This window comes from Nanorana parkeri, unplaced genomic scaffold, assembly GCF_000935625.1.
Source record: "Nanorana parkeri isolate BGI_ZX_2015 unplaced genomic scaffold, ASM93562v1 scaffold156, whole genome shotgun sequence".
Classification (NCBI taxonomy): domain Eukaryota; kingdom Metazoa; phylum Chordata; class Amphibia; order Anura; family Dicroglossidae; genus Nanorana; species Nanorana parkeri.
This window is the reverse complement of record NW_017306424.1, coordinates 316,306-339,287: the sequence shown is the minus strand read 5'-3', so window position 1 is coordinate 339,287 and position 22,982 is coordinate 316,306. Positions and strand designations below refer to the sequence as shown.

The 22,982-nt window shown below is 44.0% G+C and overlaps 1 protein-coding gene across 1 annotated transcript in view; it reads right to left on the bottom strand.

The window, feature by feature from the left end:
• RICTOR (RPTOR independent companion of MTOR complex 2) overlaps positions 1-22,982 on the bottom strand; it is a 144,975-nt gene that overhangs the window by 94,943 nt on the left and 27,050 nt on the right. The window contains exon 3 of the mRNA XM_018554400.1: positions 11,157-11,254. Within this exon, the coding sequence (XP_018409902.1) occupies positions 11,157-11,254 (98 nt within the window). The remainder of the gene's footprint in view (positions 1-11,156; positions 11,255-22,982) is intronic.

Sequence of the window (22,982 nt, the reverse complement as noted above, 5' to 3'; positions counted from 1 at the left end):
GCAGTGCCCCTTTGCCCCCCCCCCCCCCCTAGATGCCGTTTGTGAACTGTGGGAGTGGAGGGTGGAATCCAAACCTTGAGAAAAAGAATAAAGAACTTCTACACCAAGCAGTGGAGGATGAGCCAATCAACCCAGGAGGACCCCTAGACTAAGTATCTCTCCCCTAATCATTTTCCCACAGCCCAACTACTTTCCCTCACCCCATTTTTTTTCCTCTGTTCTCCCACCTTCCTTTTTTACACCTTCTTCCTATACCCCAGAAGGAGAGACAGGGCACAGGAAAGGTGCCCTAGGAATGCTGGCTTAGTTGGTTTCATTCAGTAGATGTTGTATCATGTATACTCGCGCAAACAGGTTGCGGTGCGGTTGGTGCCGCACATCGAGCCTGTGGATGGTAGTTGTTACCTGTATGCTGTATATGTAAAACTCTACTAATGTTATGTTTTAGTATGATTGTCACTTTATTGCTAAACAATAAAAAAAAAATTAAGAGCTTGGAAAAAAAAGTGGGCAAAAAGAGATTTAACTTTATTAATTCATTAAAGGAGAACTATGGGGTCAGTGTTTTTCCCCATAGTTCTCCTTAGGGTAACGGGAGGACACAAACTAGCGTCCTCCCGTTACCCTAAGCTCAGTATACCGCGAGCTACAGCTCGCGGTATACTGAGACGCCGCAGCATGGAGCGGATCACGACTTAGCTGACGGGATCCGCCCAGCTGCGTGAGTGACAGCTGGCTCTGCCTATCTAGAGGCAGAGCCAGCTGTACCTGCCCCCTCCCCCGTCCGTTCCGCCCGTCAGCGCTGGCAGATCGGAGCGGGGAGAGGGGAATCCAGCCCCTCCCCCTGTCACGGCAGAGAGCCGTGAGAGGATCGAGAGGCGAGCGAACCCGGTATGTGTTCGCTCACCTCCCGATCTACTGAGCCGACCTGTGACAGTCTCATTGTCACAGGTCGGCTAGAACTATGAGGTGAGTGAAAAGCACTCACCTCATAGTTCTCCTTTAATATAACAATATACCAGTTTGAGATAACTATTGTTTCCATTGGTCCTCCAGCTGTGGAGAAGTCAGGAAAGGTCAAGGTATAACCTAGTGACTTCTCACTATTCCCGATAGGTTAATAAATTATGGGTTGTGATTGTTCAGACAACTCTATGTGCTCTGCTCTTTACAATGAACTTTGTGGTTTCCTTTTGGTATAATAAGTGCAAACCTTGTAAATCACATCAGAAAATTATGTGATTTATAAAAGATAAAATAAAACCTTGTTGATCACATCAGAAATTCATTCCACCGAGAAGATGATGTCAGCGCTTATTCCCACAGCGTTAAAAGTGGACACTATCAGGAAGCAGGGAATTTAAAAGGCACCCAGTGACCAATATAAATGAGATGAGATAGCTCCCAGTGCTCGGGCTGCCTGGCCTAGTTATGGAGTGAGTTCTCAGTGACAGGACAAGCACTGAGGCAATGCCAACAGCTAAGACCTAGAAAATGCAAGGTGGCTAACTTGTTGCCAGAACGAAGTCTGGATAGTGCCCTATTTGGAACCCAGGGCCAAAATATCATTTCTAGGCTCTCCCTGCAAAATCCAGTCCAGTAGGGTCCGAATGTGGAACGCCAAAAGCCAGGCTAAGGATGACTGTGCTGGTTATCTGCAATTGAAGAGCCGAGCTCTACCAGTGATACAGAGAAGATGTGTTGATTGAAGAAAAAAAAAAAAAAATCAGTTTGTCTCAACACCAGAGTTGAAAGAAAAGACGTCCATCTTCATATGACACTAAGAAAAAAACAAGACATGCTCGTAGTAGGAGGGATTAACTTGGGCTGGCCTACGGTGTTTTTGATTACCAGTGTCCAATGATCCTGCAGGAGGCAATATAACCCGAAGGTAAAAGACTACTCTGTCCCTTAATGGATTAAACGAAACATTTTTTTATTCAAAGGTTTGAAAATGTTTTATGTTCAATCGCTGTTACTAATCATCTGCTTATGACTTAACAATTCAACAGTTAAAGAGCAAAGTTTCTCAGCATCTTGTGACTAAGCACTTACATTCCCAAATGCATGAAGAATGAATGAAAGTCAAAATGTCAGTCACCATTGTTCAACAACAGAGTGGAACTTCACAGCATCCACACAAAAACTGCGCCCACTTCTGTGTCATCAGATTGGAATGTAAACCAGGAAAGCATATGGTTAACGAACCCACAAAATGAGAATTGATTGTGTTTACATGGAAGAAAAGCTGTAAATATATACAAATCTAAACTGTTTTTGTTAAGCTGATGCAAAATATGTCAACTCTCTTTCCTGCTCAAAGTGGCATGAGACAAAACAATGAATGCAGCGGTCACAGGAACCAGCTTACACTGCATGTAGTGCACAAGTAAAAGTGAAGGCAAACAGCGACATTTCATTTTGATTAGCTAGTTTTCTAAACCATTGCCTGGATATAAACGCACAAATAAGGTCACTTCTATGCTTTCCCCTCCTCATGGCCAGCTACCTGTGATCTGTGTAATGTACAAAAGTCTGATTGGCTGGTTGCCGAGCAGGCAACTAACAGAGGCTAAAATGACAGATTGAGGTAGTATTTACAATAGGATTTTGGTGCATACCTTTAAATCCTTTTCTTGTAGTTCATTAACCCCTTCACAATCAGTGACGTACAAAGTACGTTAGTGGCAGCAGGCCCATTTAAACAGACTCCCGGCAGCTTTAGCCACCGGGACTCTGTTTGCCTTTGTAAAGCCGATGGCCGCCTTTACACGAAGTGATTCTGGCAACTCAGCTGTCGCCAGATCGCTTCTACGGGCCGGTGTTTGCCGGGCTCCACTGCCCCTCCTACGGGCCCGGGACTGGCATTATACTTCCACCTACAGGAGGATTTGGACAGCGGCAAACAAAATGGCCATTAGCCAGCTAGGCATACCCCCTCCCACTTCCAGGATACATGAGTTTCCTAGAAAAGCAGTACTAGCAGTAGATCGTAAACACAGAGGGATGAGACCTGTGTCCCTTAAAAGAGAACTATGAGGTAACCTTTTTATCCCATAGTTCTCTTTAGGATCATGGGAGGACATATACTAACCTCCTCCTATGACCCAAAATTCAGTATATAGGGAGCTATAGCTCCCTATATAGTGAGAGCGCCACAGCCGGGACAGATCCCAACAATACTGTCCAGATCCACCCAGCTGGCTGATTGACAGCGGGCTCTGCCTATCTAGAGGCAGAGCCAGCTGTGCCTACCCCCTCTCCCGTCCGTTCCTCCAGTCAGCGCTGGAGGATCAGAGAGGGGAGGGGGGAATCCCTATGGGGAGCGGTGACTGACAATCACCGCTCTCGGCAGGGAGATGATCGGCAAGTGAGCGAGCGACAATATGTGTTCACTCACTTCCTGATCTATAGAGCCGACTGTGACAGCTACAATGTAAATCATTCACCTCATTGTTCTTCTTTAACAAACTCGAAGAAATGGAACTCATGTTAAGTGTAGAACTCCTATTCTCTTTCTTGGTTCATTAAGGAACACAGGATTCAGAGACAACTGGGATGTCCAAAAGCAGTCCAGCTGTGGTGGAGGGGTGGTAATAACAAGAAACTAAAAATAAACATGTTATCAAAAGACGAGCCTTGCAAAATGATTGTCTGATGCTGAAAAGCCCAAGATGCACTCACAGACCTAGTAGCGCGTGCTTTGACCTGAAAGGGTGAAACCTTGTTCCTAAGACCATAAGTTTGTATGATGATCTGATTAAGCCATTGAGAAATAGTGGCGCAGAAGCAGATTTCCCTTTACAGAGATCATCAGGAATGATAAAGAGGGTCAGTTTTTCCAATGGAAGCAGTGACTTAGAGGTAAACCAACACGGCAAAAACTACACCCAGGTAGTAAAGAGAAATGTCCTTCCGGTGTAACGGAGCTGGACAGAGATAGAAGAACAATGTCTTGGTTCAGGTGAAAGGCCATAACCGCTTTAAGAAGGAATGAGGTTCTAGGCATAGCTTTGTGAAAGTTTATAGAGCAGTCCGCAGAGAAAAAGTCTGATGTTTGATTTTCCCTGCACGTCACTACCCTATAAGAGGTAAATGGCCCCTCCCCCTCCCTTGAATATAGGGTACCATAGAAAAGAGGAGCACATGCTTGTTATAATGGCCCCAGATGAAAATGGTCTCATGGATGAATCCGTGAATTCTAGATGGCTTAGGGTCAAATACGATACCCGGCCAAGGGATGGGACATCAGCTTAGCTGAACGTTCTCCTCAGGCTGGAATTCAGTAATCACTTTAAAAATGACTAAGCCTGAAAACAGCTGACTTCACTGACAATCCATCTTCCCTTTATTAATTTTCATTTGTGTTTTAACCAATTTGATGTGTCATTTAAACCCGCTAGCATCCACAAATGTAGGGCACGAGGATCTCACTACACAAGAATGCTGCTTGTAGGAAGTCATCCTAATAGTGTGTGTGTCCTGTTTGTGAATGAATGCACAGAGTGTACTCTCATGGAATATTACATAAATAGGCAGAGCTACGTACTGAAATGACAAATACCTTTTCCCCCAATTTATTAAGAATAACTATATATTTTCATTTTTAGGGTATTAAAAAAAATAGCTCAACACGGAATTCCAGGCAGAACCACTAAATACACAAATGAAATAGAATTATTGGAGTGATTCTACCCGACCAGTTATTTGTATTTTTCTCCATCCTGTCCGGGTCCTATCTGGCAGATGAGGAGAACGGATTACTCTCCGATATACCCTGTAAATCAGACCTGGGCATTTTACAGCCCCCAGGCCACATCAGGACCTTTGGCTGTCCCTGTCCGGTCTGCACTCGCTTATGACTGGCTGACAGTAGATGTGTCGGCCTCTAAGGCCATAGCCCAGCGCAGGTCCCCTTCTCTTCAGTCATTGGTTGCTAGGACAGTTGATGTCCAAGCAACCAATGCCGTCAAGTATCCACCTCTACAGTCAGCGGTTGCTAGGACCACCAGGCAGTCCTAGCAACCAGTGACATCAGATGTGTTCCCTGACCCCAGCATTACAGGCTCCTGCCTCTGGCCTAACAATAAAGTAGGAAAATAAGGTATGTGGAGCAATAATATAAAGGGGCACTCTAATGGAGACAATTAATTAGTTGTCCCCACAAGGGTGCCCCCTTACATTGGTTGTCCCCATCAGAGTGCCTCTTTACATGAACTATGAAAATAGGAGGGCACTCTAACGGGGACAATTATTAGTTGCCTCCTTTGGAGTGCCCCCCTTACATTTATTACGAAAGGGGTGGGGTACTCTGATGGGAACAACCAATGTAAGGGGGCATTCTGGTGGGGACAACTAATTATTAGTTGCCTCCTTTGGAGTGCCCACTTACATTAGTTGCCCCCTATCAGATTTTTTTTCAATTTATATATCTGCATGCTTTGGTTTTCTGGATGTTAAAAGTATGTTGTATTAAAAATAAAATGAAAGTGATATAATGATTGGGGTTTTTGCTATATTTGACCTACTCCACGTTTTCATAGCCTTATCGTACCTTGTATTCTTTCCCAGTATCAGCTAATCAAAATCATATAATTTACTGCCTTTTATAAAGCGAGAATTAAGTTTAGCCTATTGGTTCGGCCCTCCGCAACAGTCCCAGTTTCTCATGTGGCCCCTTGAGAAAATTGCCCACCTGCTGTAAATGGGCAGTAAAAGGAGAAAAAGCAAAATTATGAACTCATCCTTAATCTATCCTACTACCAGCATGCTCCTTGCACTGCGTCACAACTGATTGGCTGCTTCTGCCTCTCACAGTCTGAGCTTTGCTGAGCAGGGACTACAAGAGGCTGATATCAAGTCAAATGCAGGTGCTTCTACAGCTTGCATAAAAAAAAAAAAAAGAAAAAGATAAATTAATGAATACACAACTGCATTAATTTCTGTCGTTTATATCTGCCTGGGGTTCAGCTTTAAAAGTAATTGGACTCCAGAGAACAAAAAGCTTACTACTTGTCTATGGAGGCAGATGACTTGCTGATTACAGGCTCTGTTTCATGCTTAGGGCCATGTCAGATGAATTATTCTACCAGTGTAAAGTGTAGATGCCAGCTGCACTATATAAGGCGCAGCAAGCAAGTTAAAAGGAGAACTATGAGGTGAGTGCTTTTCACTCACCTCATAGTTCTAGCCGACCTGTGACAATGAGACTGTCACAGGTCGGCTCAGTAGATCGAGAGGTGAGCGAACACATAACCGCGTTCGCTCACCTCTCGATCCTGTCACGGCTCTCTGCCGTGACAGGGGATGGGCTGGATTCCCACCCCAATCCGCCAGCGCTGACTGGTGGATCGGACGGGGGAGGGGGCGGGTACAGCTGGCTCTGCCTCTAGATAGGCAGAGCCAGCGGTCAGTCACGCAGCTGGGCGGATCCCGGCACAATTGTCGGGATCCGCTTCAGCTGCGGCGTCTGAGTATACTGCGAGAAGTAGCTTGCGGTATACTGCGGTGTCTCAGTATACCGCGAGCTACAGCTCGCGGTATACTGAGCCTAGGGTGACGGGAGGACGCTAGTTTGTGTCCTCCCGTTACCCTAAGGAGAACTATGGGGAACAGACTTAGCCCCATAGTTCTCCTTTAAGTAAGTGGTGCTCGCAGTGCCAATCACCGTGGAACCGTGCGAATCCACAGAAGATAACAAGCAGAGTCACCAGCACTCAGTACTTGAAGATGCAAAAGTACTCTATTAATAAAACGTCACATCAGTCAAATTAAGCAACGTTTCAGGGGCCTCGCACGGTTCCATCCTCAGGGCGACATAGTGACTATTACATGCAAGTGAGAAGATACAAATCAGGGGTGTGGAATTCCTATCACCTGACGCCAGGGACATGCAGCTCCAGGTGGGTAGTTTTTTTTTCTACATTTAGCCCTGCTTCGAGCAAGCAAGGCTAAATGTACAGCGGGGAAGCCGCTGCTCGTTTTGTACAAATGATCTCTGCCCCCTCGGTTCTCCCCCACCGGCTGCCTCCCCCTGTGCCGTGGTTTTGGAGTTCCCTTGCTCTTCTGTGGGACCCCGGTCCACGACAAATGCCTTCACAATGGAGAGCGGGGAGCAGAGCATAGAACGTCCGTCTCTGTATGCTGTAGGTATAAATTAAAGATTTTTACCCCTGTGAAGAGATACCCTAGTGTAAATTTCAGTTACGTTCCTGTCTGGGCATGGCAGCAAGTGTTAGAGACATTTCCTAAAGGGCACATTTGCAACAGTGAAGGCTCTAAATGGTGGAGGTTTCCATAAAAAAAAAAAACACAGTGACAGCTACTGTGTGTATAAAGGGTTAACTCCTCTTTTAACCTGCCCCAGTGACCATGACCCTTAACTTGCAGTTGCTTAGACTGTTATCCCACAAGCTGGAAAATTTTGCCACAGGGTGAGGCAATGGTCGCATGCTGGGCGCAGCAGCATCCGACACTAATCATCACAAACCAGCTCATTTCATTTGGAATCAGCAGGCATTATTTTGCACTTGTTGAAAAGATAAACAAAACAATTGCAATGGTATTTTTTAACAGACCAAAGGGAGTCAAAAAAGAGAAGCTCATTGTTCGGGCTTCTATACACTGCTTCAATATAGGTCACTAAAAACCAAAGAATAAACCGTCTATGGTCGGCCTTGTTGCTAAATATCAACAATTATTATACAGGTGGTGCTTTGCAAATCAACCACAGCAAGCGTTTCCCACTACAGCAGCATGCAACGCATGTGTTTTAAAAATGAGTAAGCACCCTCTTAATATAGGCTAGCATCTATGTGCATCGCCACAAAAGCCTCACCTGGGAAAGAACGGCATGGTTAAAACATTCAAAAGAAATAAAAAAACTTGAACAGCAAGACTGGTATGGAAATGGAGAAGTTCCTGGAAATTAGACAGACCACAAGTACCGCACAGGATGCTCATATCAAGGAGCAGCACAGCCAAATATACACTTTGGTGGTCGAGAAAAAAAGATAGATAAGCTGGAGACAGAATAAGTTATTACTTGTTTTCAGTGCTATTGTTTGTCCATGTGATAAATGGGGAAAAAGAAAAAGCAACAAGTTTGCTTTAAAAGGAGAACTATGAGGTGAGTGATTTTCACTTATCCTCATAGTTCGAGCCGACCTGTGACAATGAGACTGTCACAGGTCGGCTCAATAGAGCGCATACCGTCACTCGCTCACTTCTTAATCATCTCCCTGCAGAGAGCCGTGACTGTCACTCACGGCTCCCTGCAGGGATTCCCGCCCTCCCCGCTCCGATCTTCCAACGCTGACTGGGGTAAGGGACGGGGGAGGGTACAGCTGGCTCTGCCTCTAGATTGACAGCTGGCCCTGCCCATCACGCAGCTGGGTGGGTCTCGACAGTAATGTCGGGATCCGTCCCGGCTGCGGCGGTCTCAGTATACCGCGAGCTATAGCTCGCAATATACTGAGCTTTGGGTCATGGGAGGACACTAGTATATGTCCTCCCGTGACCCTGAGGAGAACTATAGAGAAAAACACTTAACATATAGTTCTCCTTTAAGGCTAGGTTCAGATATCGGCGATCTCGGGACGCGGGTCCCCGGGACTGTGCGATTGTGCACGGTTGCACGCAGCAATTGCCGTGCGGCCCCATTAATTTCAATGGGGTTATATCCGTGTGGCAATCGCTGAAAAAATGTACATGTACCTCTTTTTGCGACACTCACGTGTGGTACCTTCGCTTCTTGGCGAGGAATTCCCCAGCCCGGCCCCCAGCATTGCCAAAGCCCCACCCATATCCCGCCGAAGTCCCGGCTAGTGTGAAGGAGGGAGGGAGGAGAAAGCGAGGAGCCTCTCTGTCGCTCACTTGCTCGTCACTGCTGAGGCATCGAGTAGAGAACACCACCACTATTTTATGTGGAAGAGAAATGGTGTTCTGTAGTCCTACACACTGCCTGTCCTAAGATGATTGCGCTGCTCATCTACAGATACAATACAGTCAGTAAACGTGGTCACCTCAGAAACAGAAGTGTTACATTTTAAGAATTCCCCGGTGAAAATAAAGTATAAAGCTTGAAAACAAAAACTAATGCAGCCACCAAATCTAGGCACTTGTAGACTTCGATGAATTACATTTTTGAGTTTTGATGCAGACTAACTTTGCTTTTACATGGCAACTGTCTATCCATTGGACATGCCAGAACAATATTCCTCCATGATTTCATAACGTGACCAAGTAGAAAGATTGGTTCGAGTATCATCTGCTTTGGTCTGGTGAACTAACAGCTACTAATCCATCACCCTACTTATTCCTCAAGCTAGCCCAGGACCAGATATGATATTTTGACTAGACTGAAATAAGACTACCTCATTTAAAGGTATACTCAAAAAAACTGTCTACCCCCACCCAAAATATTACAAATTGGTTCACCAACCTCCTATGAATCAGCATCAGAACTGTCATTTTAACGCCAAACTGCAGCTTAGCAACCCACCCACCCCCCTTCCTCCCAGTCACTCTCCTTCCTTGCACCTAACTTAATATTTTCAATTATATGTGTGAGGCTGAGCCCGGGGAATGTGCCATTGACAGCCTAAATGCACAGAAAGGGGGTTAGATGGCATTGGGTGTGATTCAACCCAGAAGTGGGGACTGAGCAAGGAAGATGTGGAGAGCAGCACTAGAGGAGTGTGGCCTGGGCACATCAAGCTATTCCAAAAAAAGGAATGGGGCTTTCATTCCCAATAATATCCTAATAAATGCAAACTGCGATTCTAACACTGAAAAGTGTAAACTACGCTCTCAAATTCCCATGATGCTACAGATTCAGGACAAGTCATTATTTTCTCCTTTTGTAGGAAATTCAGCCTTCGAAAACTATGTATATGACTTCATATCTGGAATTCTAATAAAACTGTTACATGGGCTAGCTTTAAACAGCAATATCCCTCAAGGAGAGGATCTTTGATATATGCAAATGGTTCACTTGGTTTTACCAATCAGCCCCACGTAGTATGCCGTGTACAAAAAAAGAGATAACATGTGGAAATGACCCAGAAATGCCTGGCTTACAGTCCATTCTTTACACTAGTTTGTGTATAGGGTCTTGGCATTCAGAAAATATATAATGTTGGGGGGTTTTACGTCATTTTCAGGCCTAAAATGTGGAATATAACATGGGTGCAAAAAATAAAAGGGCCTCAGTCATGAAGGGGTTAATGAACTACAATCTGGCCTGGAAGCATAATGACACTGTTCAGGTGATCTCAATGGAAAGACTACTAGGAATGCTGAATGAAATGATATTTAAGTCAAAAACATTTTAAGCCATTTAAAATCCTGATGAAATCACAATAGATGCTGCTTCCTGACGTTTTAAAGTTTTAGCTTCCTGCAGAATCAGCTGGTCCACTGAGCACTGATCCTAATATCCTGGTTTAGGGCCCAATGGAGTCACCCTTGTGTGTGCTAGTAAGCTGTGTGCATCTTCACAAACAAAGAGACACAGCAAGGCAAGCAAATCCTCTGCTCCCCACTGCTTCCTCCCTTCTCCAAGCTAGTAGATGGACAGCTGCTGGAGACTGCTCTGTCCCTTGTGACCTTGTACTGGACAGGAAGTTCAGGGAAGTCGAGCTGAGAGAGATTTGTAGATGTTTGGAAACATGATGACTAAGTGCTTGGGTAAAAATGTAAAGAAATATTTTGCTGGGCAATGTATATTTGATCTGAATTCATAATTCCCAAAAAGTTTGAGAGTTTAATAATGACAGCTACCAATGGCAAGATTCCGCAGGAAGCAGGTGAATGTAAATACAGCAGGTAGTGGGCTGATGCAATAGCCAGCCTGCTATTGGCCATTTTAAATTGAGGAAAGAGCTACGGGATCCAACCAACGAATCCATAATGAGCATAGGTGACAACTATTCTCATTATTATCGATTAGTTGGTTGCAGCCCTGCTCCTCATACTTTGTTAGATGAAATGGGTTACGTAGGAAACATTACTCAATTACCAATTTCATATCAAATATCTTCTGTTTTAAAAAAGCTCCCAAAATGTATTTTTACCTGAATAAAACCTCTTTATGCATAAATCAGCTCGTAATCAAAGCACTAATTAGCCAATATCTGAATCAAAGCAAGCCTTACCTTTATAAAATTGTTCAGGTGACCCAATTTCCGCATGTTCGAGACTCCATGAAGTTTGGCCACATTTTGTAGAATTTCTCTGAGGTTGTCACTCGGTTCTAGAAAAATAAAAAATAAAAGATTTTTTTTTCTCCCAACATGGCATTATGAAACCTTCACAAGTTTAAAATGGCAAAATATATATGTACTGTATGTCAATAGTTTTTTAAGTTATTACAGGTATATGTGACTAGGGATAAACAAGCTTCTGGCACAATATCAATATTTTTAAATAGACAAACCTAAATCTAAAATTTTCAAGACATTGGCGTGTAAACAAATACATATTTAAAGTGGAACTGCAACAGTTTTATCTTCCTAAAGTAAACCTGGCTTAACTGTAACCCATTCAGGACCTCACTTCTTAATCATCTCCCTGCAGAGAGCCGTGACTGTCACTTACGGCTCCCTGCAGGGATTCCCGCCCTCCCCGCTCCGATCTTCCAATGCTGACTGGGGGAACGGACGAGGGAGGGTAAAGCTGGCTCTGCCTATCACGCAGCTGGGTGGGTCTCGACAGCATTGTCGGGATCCGTCCTGGCTGCAGCGGTCTCAGTGTACAGTGAGCTGTAGCTCGCGATAAACTGAGCTTCGGGTCATGGGAGGACACTAGTATATGTCGTCCTGTGACCTTTAAGAGAACTATAGGGAGAAACACTTACCCCATAGTTCTCTTTTAACTCTTGCAGTACAGGGATGGGGGTTGGTTAGCCCCACTTCAAGGGTTAATTAAAAAAAAAAAAAGTCCTGGAGTTCTGTGGTGTTTGGGAAGCCTACCTAATGCACCCAAACACACCGGAAAAAAAGGCATGTGCTATTTTTTGTAAAGCAGCACATTACAATGCACAGTAGTATTAACATGCGTTATGGTACTCTGCAATGCATGTCCTTTGGGATGCCATTAAGAATGAATGTCACCGCAGTGCAACGACACATGGTTTTACTGCAGCATGACAGCGAGGTACACATATAAACAGACATAGGAGTACATTCGAAGCACTCCGGTGAGATATGAATTATTTGAAACTCATTATACATAAATCCAGTTGTTAATGACATTTTGCTACAAGGACATCCAAAGCTAACCCCCACGCCCTCGTGGGCAAACATAGGTCAGAGCCCCTTTGGTGGGATGATATCAGGATGGATACATTTAGGACATGATAGGGTTGGGTAGGCCGATCCCAATACAGGCATGTTTGTATCTCATGGAATGAACACAACTCATCCTCAGTCAGTCTTATGAAACATATACACTGTCATAAGATAACTGCAGGAACGGTGTTAGAATTTCTTTTACGTCAGTGAAAACGACACTTATTTTTCTTGCTCCAGTGGCTTACATACTTTCTGACCCCCTATCGGTTGTCGAGGACGCCTGCGGTTAGAATTTAGCACTTAAAGTGTATATAACTCCAAACTCGGTTTGCTCTCATTTTTTTTGTTAAATATAGATATCAATGAAAGAGGGAGGTGAAGAAAGCCTGCGACTTCTGAGCTGCTCAACCAGAGAACCATCAAGCAAGAGGACAGAAAACCCAAGGACTGGCACTACACCTGTACAGCGGCTGAGTTTGCATTGAATAAAATAAAACAGACTTTAGTCCAGCTTAAAAAAAATAAAAAAAAACACTTTAGCCCCTGGAGTGCAGGCAGCCCGGATTTACACTTCGCTTAAGCCCAGATCCAGCGGCCATCCCGCCAACATGGGCCCAGTTGGCTCATTTTAATTCTCAGAGCAAAGCTAATGGTTTGCTTTAACCATTCACCCGTCTCCAGCATATACTGACCTTCCCTTTGCCTCGCCCACCAGAGAAAAAATACCCGGTACTCCCAGATGTAGAGAAGCATGTGATTAGGTCACTCAGTGCTGTGACTGGGGTATTCAATAGACTTAGCCCTCGTTCACACCTGAACGTTTTGTAGCGCGTTCTACGCTCGACCAACGCTCTACAAAACGCTCAAAAATATAAATCCCATTGTATTCAATGGTCTCATTCCCACCTTGGCGTATTTCCGCCCGTCCCTAACGCGCTACAAAACGGCCCACGCCTGAAAAGGTACAGGTACTACTTTGGGCCGTTTTGTAGCGCGTTTCCATTGGGATACAGCCAAGTAGCCTTCGAAAACGCACGACAGACGCGCATATGCAATACGCCTAGGTGTGAACGAGACCTTATGGAATGATTTGTGGCCATCAAAGGTATTTCCATTGTTCTTGCCATTAAACCAAGCAGTAGGGAAGCAAAAGAAAGGTAAGTATATGCTGCTAGGCAGGTCTGTATTAAAGTGAACCCGTTTCTTTATCCGGCATGTGCAAAGAACGGGTCCACATTAAAAGCAGAACTCTAGGCAAACAGCTAAACATAGAGATGTAGAACACTGTCAGAAGTGGCCGTGTGTCCCTTTACACCCAATTACCTCCTTCATTTTTTTTCAGACCTAGATGGAGTTGGAAGTAAGCTGGATGTAAAAGGAAGCACACCCATTTACATCTGACTGCCAAAGAGTTGCATCAGATCTGCCTAAAAACGGACAGGGCTGCCCGTGTAAAAGGGGTCTAAGGATCTGTCATTTGGGCAGCTGATCTTGTAATACACAAACCTCTACTAGTCTGAAAGATCACTCTGCTAATGCCTGGTTTGGCATTATTTGCTGCCTGGGTCACCTCTGCTCATTGGACAGGAAGTGTTGATGCCAAGTCAGTATCTAGTAAAAAGACTGCCATTAAGAGGTGACACAGGAAGCTAAATTCCTTAATCAAGAACTATGGGTGCCACCTGTCTGGCAGTATAGTGTAAAAAATTTGTGTAAACTGCAAGGTCGGCTATACAGAAATCCTTTGGCATGTTGAACAAACATAAATTGCATTTAGCCGTCTACCTGGAGCTTCATTTTAATGGCAAGCTAACTATACACAGGATGAGACCAAGCTGCGGTTTGCAATGCTGAGCAGGCACGGATAACTCAACCATAACAACCCACATTTCCTAGTAAGCAAAAGCTGAGTTGCGTCTCGAAAGGATGAATATTGCTTTCACACCACCTTACACGAAACAGCAATTGTCAAGCAGACTGTGCAAGCTCTGCCTGGGAAGTCTCAATATACCCCTGCAAATAATTGTTTCTAAGAAAAAGACTTTGTAGCTCATCCCTCCTGGGCTATGACAGGCCTCTCTGTTAAATGTACATATTGACAAAATGGGCTTTTTTCTGTTTTTGCACAAACTGCTAGTTATTTTTAAATATTCTATGAGCATATAATCCTTATTTAAACTCCCATCATCCTCTGCAAAGCAGCTGAAATCAGGCTGATGCTGGAAGCGCCTGCATCGGCGGCTTAAAGTGAAGATACAGGGAGCTGTTATAATGACTTCACAGTTTTACACTTCTGTGTTTCTGTTACTGCATTGAAGTGATATAATCCCCAACAATGCACTTCTCTTATTTCGTCCCTTTTAGTCTTGTTTTAAAACCATTAACTGTGGTGCCTCAGTCTGCTCACGCCATGTTATTGCTGTAATGCACGGAATACAGCATGCTTTAGCACAACGTATTGCTTCTCGCCCTTTTAGCGAACATCATGTCATTTCTTAGTATGATTGTGCTGTATTGCATTGTAGTGTTTTTGCGCTGCGTCGCAGTACAGGGTGGAACGTTCCCCCAAAACCGTATCTTGTTTTTTATAGAAAATAAAGTATATTTTTTCACTCAAAAAAAACTGTTATCAGTTTTCGGAGTACAGCACCAAGTATTCGGTGAGGATGGTTGCTTAGAATCCTCTGGAGTAATAGCCGAGTACTGGAGGAGTTTCCTTCCTCCTGGGTTGATTCTGGCCTGGTGCACCAGGCTTCTCCCCGGTGGTAGTAATTCCTTCTGGTAGGAGTGGTGCTGCTCTTGTCTGGCCGAAGAGCTGGAAGCTCAGAGGCCCGTGGTGCTGTGCCCCCTGTGGGTGAGGTCCCAGGGGTGATGGAAAATCACTTGGGAGTGGAACCCTACATTCACCAAAACTAGCTCACGGCACTCAAAGCTTTTATCTGCACTGCGCTTCTTGGGCAGGCCTTCTGGTTAGCTAGGAGCCATTTTAATCATGGCGGAAAGGCCTGCCAGGGTTGTGCACTGGCACTTATTTTATGCACTGTTTTTAAGCACGTTTTGACCCCACAGATGACTGAGGGTGTGGGTACCTTCGAGCCCCGACCTGATGTTAGGGGGAGGTTCTGTGGCTTCTACGGGCTTCTCTACCCCCCAGGGAACATGGGGAACAAAAGTAGCCACCTCAGCACCAATTCAGAGATGATTTGAGGATCTACAGCTGAATGATACACAAATAAGATACATTTCATTTTAATAGTTAAAAAGGAGAACTATGAGGTGAGTGATTTCCACTCATCCTCATAGTTAGAGCCGACCTGTGACAATTACACTGCCACAGGTCGGCTCTATAGATCGGGAACTGAACACATACTGTCGCTTGCTCATTTTTCCAATCATCTCCCGGCAGAGAGCGCTGACCGTCAGTCACGGCTCCCCGCAGGGATTCCTCCCCTCCCCTCTCTGATCCCCCAGTGCTGAGTGGAGGGACAGAGAGGGGAGGGGGCAGGCACAGCTGGCTCTCCCTGTAGATAGGCAGAGCCAGCTTGGTGGATTTCAACAGTATTGTCGGGATCCCTCACGGCTGCGGCGCCTTCAGTATATAGCTCACAATAGCCCGCCATATACTGAGCTTTGGGTCACGGGAGGACGCTAGTATATGTCTTCCTGTGACACTAAAGAGAACTATGGGGAAAAACACTTACCCCATAGTTCTCTTTTAAGGTACTTCATTGTTTTTCTAAGATTTAACTCCTCTGTTTAGTGTCACTTTAATGGTTCACAAAATTTTGTTCCGGTGTATGGTTTATAAAATTGTATATGTAAATGGTGGCAGACATATTTGCTCATGACATAAACAGTCACTGCTTCCTGCTTTGCAGTCTCACACAGCGTGTGTTCTTTAAACCGACACAGTCACTAAATCAAAGTGCCCATAAATGAGGTACATTTTTGTTAATAGTAAAAAAAACTTCAGGATTTTTTTTTTTCATTAACCCTTACAGTGGAGCTACCCCCACACTGCAAGGGTTAAGTAATCGTGTCTAGATAAGAAAAACATTATACTCACCAGAAGCTCCCAGCCAACTTCTTCTTAGAGCATTCCTTCCAATGTCTCTCTCCCTCCTCTGCTGCGGTCTAAGGTATTATAAATCATTAATATCCATACACAAAGCATAGACGTATGGATGCTGAGGAACACGTCAATGCTGCAGGGAGGGGGGAGTGAGGCTGGAGGGGGGAGTGAGGCTGCAGGGAGCGCTGAGAGCACCAAGACACAAACGAGCACTTACCCCTTGCAGTGCAGGGGTAGCCCCACTGCAAAGGTTAACCAAAACATTTCCTGGAGTTCTTCTTTAAGGTACTCGAATGCATTTTGAAGATTTAACTCCTGAGTTTAGCGTCACTTTAAATTTGATTTGCAGACAGGTAGTCATTTGATACATTATAAACCAATAAATCATTACAGTATTGTTTTGAAACAGCCGTGGTTGTAAAATGACAATAGTTTATTAGACGTAAATACCGCTGTGCGTCTGTACCTTTGGAGCACAAAACCCTTGGTGATTGATCGGAAGATGATTAATCGATTATTGAAAAAGTTGACAACTTTTTCAATAATCGATTATAATCGATTATGTCGATTAGTTGTTGCAGCCCTATAAAATACTCAGCCTTCAATATTTTTGTTGTTCTAAAGCCATGAACCACAAAGCTACGGGGCATAAAAATACATAGCACCAATCAAGCCTAATGTGAAGTTACAATTGTTCTAGCGAAGCTCAGAAAATAGCTTCCATTAGAGACCCTGTCAGTTATTCAGCAGCTTCATTTGAATTGCTCAAGCATTGTAGGAAGCGAGCAGCACATGCAGTGCAGCAAAAATTCTCTTCCACAAATTGTTAACAACTTCCCAACCTAATGATTGTCAGTAAATAATTACAGACAATGGCCTATGAATAAACCAATACAGTATAAATACACTTCCAGCAACCATGCTAAAAGACTAGGGAGCTCCCCATAGCTATACAGAGTGAAAAAAAAAGAGCATTACTACCCTCCTTGCAGCAAAAGGCTAAACAATCAAAAAAAAACTGCATTCAGATTCATCACATCCAGCCTCTTGGTGTAGGTTAGGTTTGGAGTCAATGGCTGAAATAAGGGGATAGGAAGTCACCAGCACTCGAAATGTCAGTTTAGACAATTTATAAAAAGCACATAATGTTACATAGGTCATATAGCCAACGTAACGGGGCCGCACCGGGTCCTTTTTCTCAAGCACTGTTTACATTTGAGATTTTAGTGACTGGCCATGACAGGGATTAAAGGCTATAGAGCTACTCTGATCGGTTCTGTGCGTTTTACCTGTGATGTGTGCGTCTGGTGTGCACACACACTCTGCAGCAAGGATGTTTTTAAAATGTCCAATCACAGCTGCAATGTTCCTGAACAACCATTTAACTGCAACACCGGGTCACGAGGTGGTAAAAGCAAAATTTGCTTTAATCCTCCAAAGCACATAATACTATCTTGTCAAAAGTATTGGGACGCCGGCCTTTGCACGCACATGAACTTTAATGGCATCCCAGGTCTTAGTCCATAGGGTTCAATATTGAGTTGGCCCACCCTTTGCTGCTATAACAGCCTCAACTCTTCTGGGAAGGCATCCACAAGGTTTAAGAGTGTGTCTATGGGAATGTTTGATCATTCTTCCAGAAGCGCATTTGTGAGGTCAGGTACTGATGTTGGACGAGAAGGCCGGGCTCGCAGTCTGCACTCTAATTAATCCCAAAGGTGTTCTATCGGGTTGAGGTCAGGACTCTGTGCAGGCCAGTCAAGTTCCTCCACCCCAAACTCGCTCATCCATGTCTTTATGGACCTTGCTTTGTGCACTGGTGTGCAGTCATGTTGGAACAGGAAGGGGCCATCCCCAAACTGTTCCCACAAAGTTGGGAGCATGAAATGGTCCAAAATGTCTTGGTATGCTGATGCCTTAAGAGTTCCCTTCACTGGAACTAAGGGGCCAAGCCCAACCGCTGAAAAACAACCCAACACCATAATTCCCCCTCCACCAAACGTAACACTTGGCACGATGCCGTCAGACAAGTACCGTTCTTGTGGCAACCGCCAAACCCAGACACATCCATCGGGTGGCCAGACAGAGAAGTGTGATTCGTCACTCCAGAGAACACGTCTCCACTTCTCTAGAGTCCAGTGGTGGTGTGCTTTATACCACTGCATCCAACGCTTTGTATTGCACTTAGTGATGTAAAGCTTGGATGCAGCTGCTCACCCATGGAAATCCATTCCATGAAGCTCTCTATGCACTGTTGTTGTTCCAATCTGAAGGACACACAAAGTTTGGAGATCTGTAGCTATTGACTATTGGGCCTCATATTGTAAGCTCCTTAAAGGTAAGGACTGATATGAATAATTAGTATGTAAAGCACTGCATTCATTGACGGTGCTATAAAAAGACCTGTAATAAATAATAGAATAAGTAAACATGTACTCAGTAACTATGTACGTGATCATTGCCGACCTCTCCTGAAACTGCCGCTGTCATGCCGATACAGTGGCTTTAAAACATTTTTCGGCCTCACTTCACTTGTCGAAGGTTTGCTCTGGGTCAACAGCACAAAGTACTGCCGGGAAACAGCATTTTCAGAAGACAGTCCCCTGCTGTCACTAACCTAATGACTTTTAGTCTCATAACACACTGTGCATTATAAACCAGTCCTTTGTTTAATCAGATGCATACAGTTGTGTGAAAAAGAAAGCACACCCTCTTTGAATTCTTTCATTTTAATCATCAGAACATAATATAAATCATCTGGTCCTTAGTAACACAAAAAATTAGGCAAAAACAAGGTCAGAAGAACAACACGTTACATATTACACAGTGTCATCATTTCTTTTACAAACAAAGCCCAAATGGAGAAGCCATGTGTGAAAAAGTAAGTACACCTTATGATCCAATAGCTTGTAAAACCACTTTTGGCAGCAGTAATCATTTTCTGTATGACTATCAGTCTCTCACATCGTTGTAGAGGAATTTTGGCCCATTCTTCTTTACAACATTGCTTCAGTTCTTTGAGATTTTCAGGCATTTATTGATGCGCAGCTTTCTTAAGATCCTGCCACAGCATTTCAATCAGGATAAGGTCTGAACTTTGACTGGGCCACTGCAAACTTTTTTTTCTTCCAGCTTTTCTATTGTAGATTTGCTGGTATGCTTGGGATCCTTCTACTGTTGGCATGAACCAATTTCGGCCAAACTTTAGCTGTTGCACAGATAGCCTTACATCGGACTCTAGAAAACTTTGGTATACAGAAGAGCCGATTATCAGCTCAATGACTGCAAGGTGCCTAGGTCCTATGGCTGTAAAACAAGCCCAAATCATCACCCCGCCACCACCATGCTTAACAGTAGGTATGAAGTGTTTGTGTTGATATGCTGCGTTTGGTTTTGCCAAGCATGGCTCTGTGCATTGTGGTCAAACATCTCCACGTCTGTCCAAAGGACATTGTGCCAGAAGTGTTGTGGTTTGTTCAGATGCAACTTTGCATACCTAAGCTGTGCTGCCATGTTCTTTTTTCAGAGAGAAAAGGCTCTCTTCTCATCTGAGTTTTTTTCCCCAATTTTAGGACCTGCTAAGGGCCAGGTGATTTTTATTATGTCCTGATAGGTAATGTTACAGAAATGAAAGATGGTGTACTTTTTCACACGGCTATATTCACTTTTTTCATCCTTTGTTGCCTCTCAGTGCTGCAGATATCCTTCATCCTCATTGCAGCAATGCACTTCATCAATAACTTGCATGGTATTTCTCAGGGCGTTTCCTGATGGTGACAACTGTGGACCCTATGGCTGCATAATGTGTGTGTTGAAAGGACAACTTGTAGCTTCCACCGGAAGCCCGTGCAACAGGGTGTCAAAGTAGAAGCACCATTGTGAGAAAGTTACAGTGCGCGTTGCCACCATATAACAAGAAGTGGGCATTGCCTTACTGGAAGCTGAATTTAAAATATTGCACATGACTTGTGAAACTACATTTACACACTAAATGTCATATGAGGTTTTAGTTCTGGGGTTTACTTATAACTTTCATTTTGCATGGGGAAGTTTCCAAAAAGGCAACACATTATACAAATTGCCAAATTTGAAAAAAGTAAAATCAAGTCCGGTTCTAATACAAAAATTAGTTTGATATGGTTTCAAGGAGCAACGGCCCTTTAAATGAAGCCGTTTATTACAATGCAAGACCACACTCTGCTGACTGGCTACGACACAGGACTTTGTTTATCCCTGAAGTCATACAGTTGCTGGAATAACTTTAGAACCCATGTCATAAATATCCTAAGGATAAAAAAAACCTCATTCCTGCACAGCGCTAGCATGCAAGTCACAAGATGTCATCTGAGGCCCTAATGCCTTGCTTGGAGCCTGTCATTTACGCTGTGTTTTTCTGGTTGATGTGGATACATGGCTAATCGGGATGCTCTCCAGGACAGCGAGCATCATCAGGGCACCGAAAAAGAAATACTACCACAATTCCCCCCACCCCGACCGATAAAGAATGACCGCAGCTGACGTAACCCCACCTCGGGCTGCCATGTGCACAAGAAGTGCCAACTGTAACCTTTATAGAGCCGGCAGAATGCGACTCAAAGAGGCATGAATCGCTTGGAGAAAATCCACCTCTCACTTTTCTACTCTGTATACAAGCCAAACAATATGCCACCTTCAGAGACAAGAAAACTCTCCATTTGTATTAAAATTGTAATCAGTTGCTAACATTGTCACCATGGCAACCTCCAATACAGGAACTGATACACAGAATGACGTTTCCTCAGATACGAAACGTTACAATAAAGCCATAGTTGTGTTCAAAAGAAACTCCTTCAGGTCAAACACACAGATTGCAAAGACAGTAGCAAATCCTCGCCTCCTTTTCCTTAGCAGATATTCAGGCTTGGTTCACACCTAGGCAATTCAGGTGCTGAGCTGTTTTCGATCGCACGATTGTTCACAAAAAACCATGCGTTTGTTGCGCGGTATTCAATTCATAGAGATGTCTATGGGACCCAAAACGTGTGACAACCGTCCAAAAGTAGCTCCTGCGCCTCTTCGCGCGACAGGCAATTTCGGTCGCGCGACAAACTGCAAAGATGTGAACAGCCACCATTGACCAATGCAAATCTGTGTTTTACACGATAAATCGCCTAGGTGTGTTCCGGGCCTAAGTAATTCAAGTGCATATGCTGAAAACTTCCAGAATGCTTGCCAAGTAGCAGGTTTAGTTTTGCCTTTACTTTAAACACCTAACACACATAGTGCAATAATAACCCCTGCACCCCTAGACACATGCAAGTACCTTTCCAAAAATTAAAGCTTCATTGGGCAATGGAGTAAGTTGCCTATAATTTGCCCTCTGCACAGACGTCTGTTGAAAGGCAGTACAAGGAACAATGGGATTTTCATTCTGCAATATCCTGCCTACAAACTAAATGCTGCAGTTATGGGTGGAAGGTAGAAACATGTTAACAGAAAATTTCCCACCTTTAAAGATGCGTGGTCTGCATATATTTGCAAACTTTTGCAACAGAGACCTATGTTTTTAATGTAATTGTTTACACCTCTTGGGAGGTGTTCATACTCATTTGTTGTAACTTTTGTAAGTGACTATATCTTTAAGGAGGGTAGGTAATCCTCAAGGTAAACATGCTCCCAAATGTATTAACTGATAGTGTCAGTTGTCCTGTGGATTGTAGTAGGACAACACTAATGTAGACAGAACCACCGCCTAGGTGAAGATTGATGCTTGCACATATTTGCAAATCTACATGTTTTTCTTTGAATGTTAGAAGTAGGTCCAAATTTGTTTGGACAGTTCAATCACAGAAAAGACACAAGGCTTCTACAAGGATTTATATATTTTATTTTTAGACATTTTCTGAACCACATAGCTAAATATAAATAAAACACATTTTTATCAGTGTCCTTAGGTGATGGACATGTTTCTTTCTCTCTCCTGAGAGAATACATTTAGTCTTACCTAACAATGTCTTTAAATCAAGTTTCTTCGACTGCACGTGGCCACTTCAACAAAAGGTTTCCAGATCAGAAAATATTTTAGGCAGCAATACCTCAAAGTCCTCTGTCCTTCCTCCAAGGATGTGAAATCTGGTACCAAGCCATCCTCTCAATGAGGGGAAGTTTGCACTTGTACAAGTGGGGGGACGTTTGTTCACATTTGCGGTGATCTGGGATTGAGACGTCCAGAGCATGTGGGATCAATAGGTGTTTCGGCAATCTGTTCTCAGTTTCCACGCCAAATGGGAGAGTACAGCTCAACCTGGACCTAAAGTCACTATGCCAGTTCTTGCGGGTATGCAAGTTCCATATGGAATTGGCTCCCTTCATAATATACCTCCCTCCTGTAGAGAGATTTCTTTGCATCAGTGGGCATTAAGGATACCTACCTTCATGCGCCAATTGTCCCTTCTCATCAATGCTGACTGTGTTTTGCATTGGGAAACGATAACTTTCAGTTGTGGCTCTGCCCACTGGCTTTTCTCTGGATGTTTCTTTCCCAGAAGAACTTGCCGACTCTGCAATCCCAGGATCGAGCCCTGGGTAGATTTGTGATACGGGTTTTGGGACTGAGGGTTGCCTTCTTCGAGGCAGTT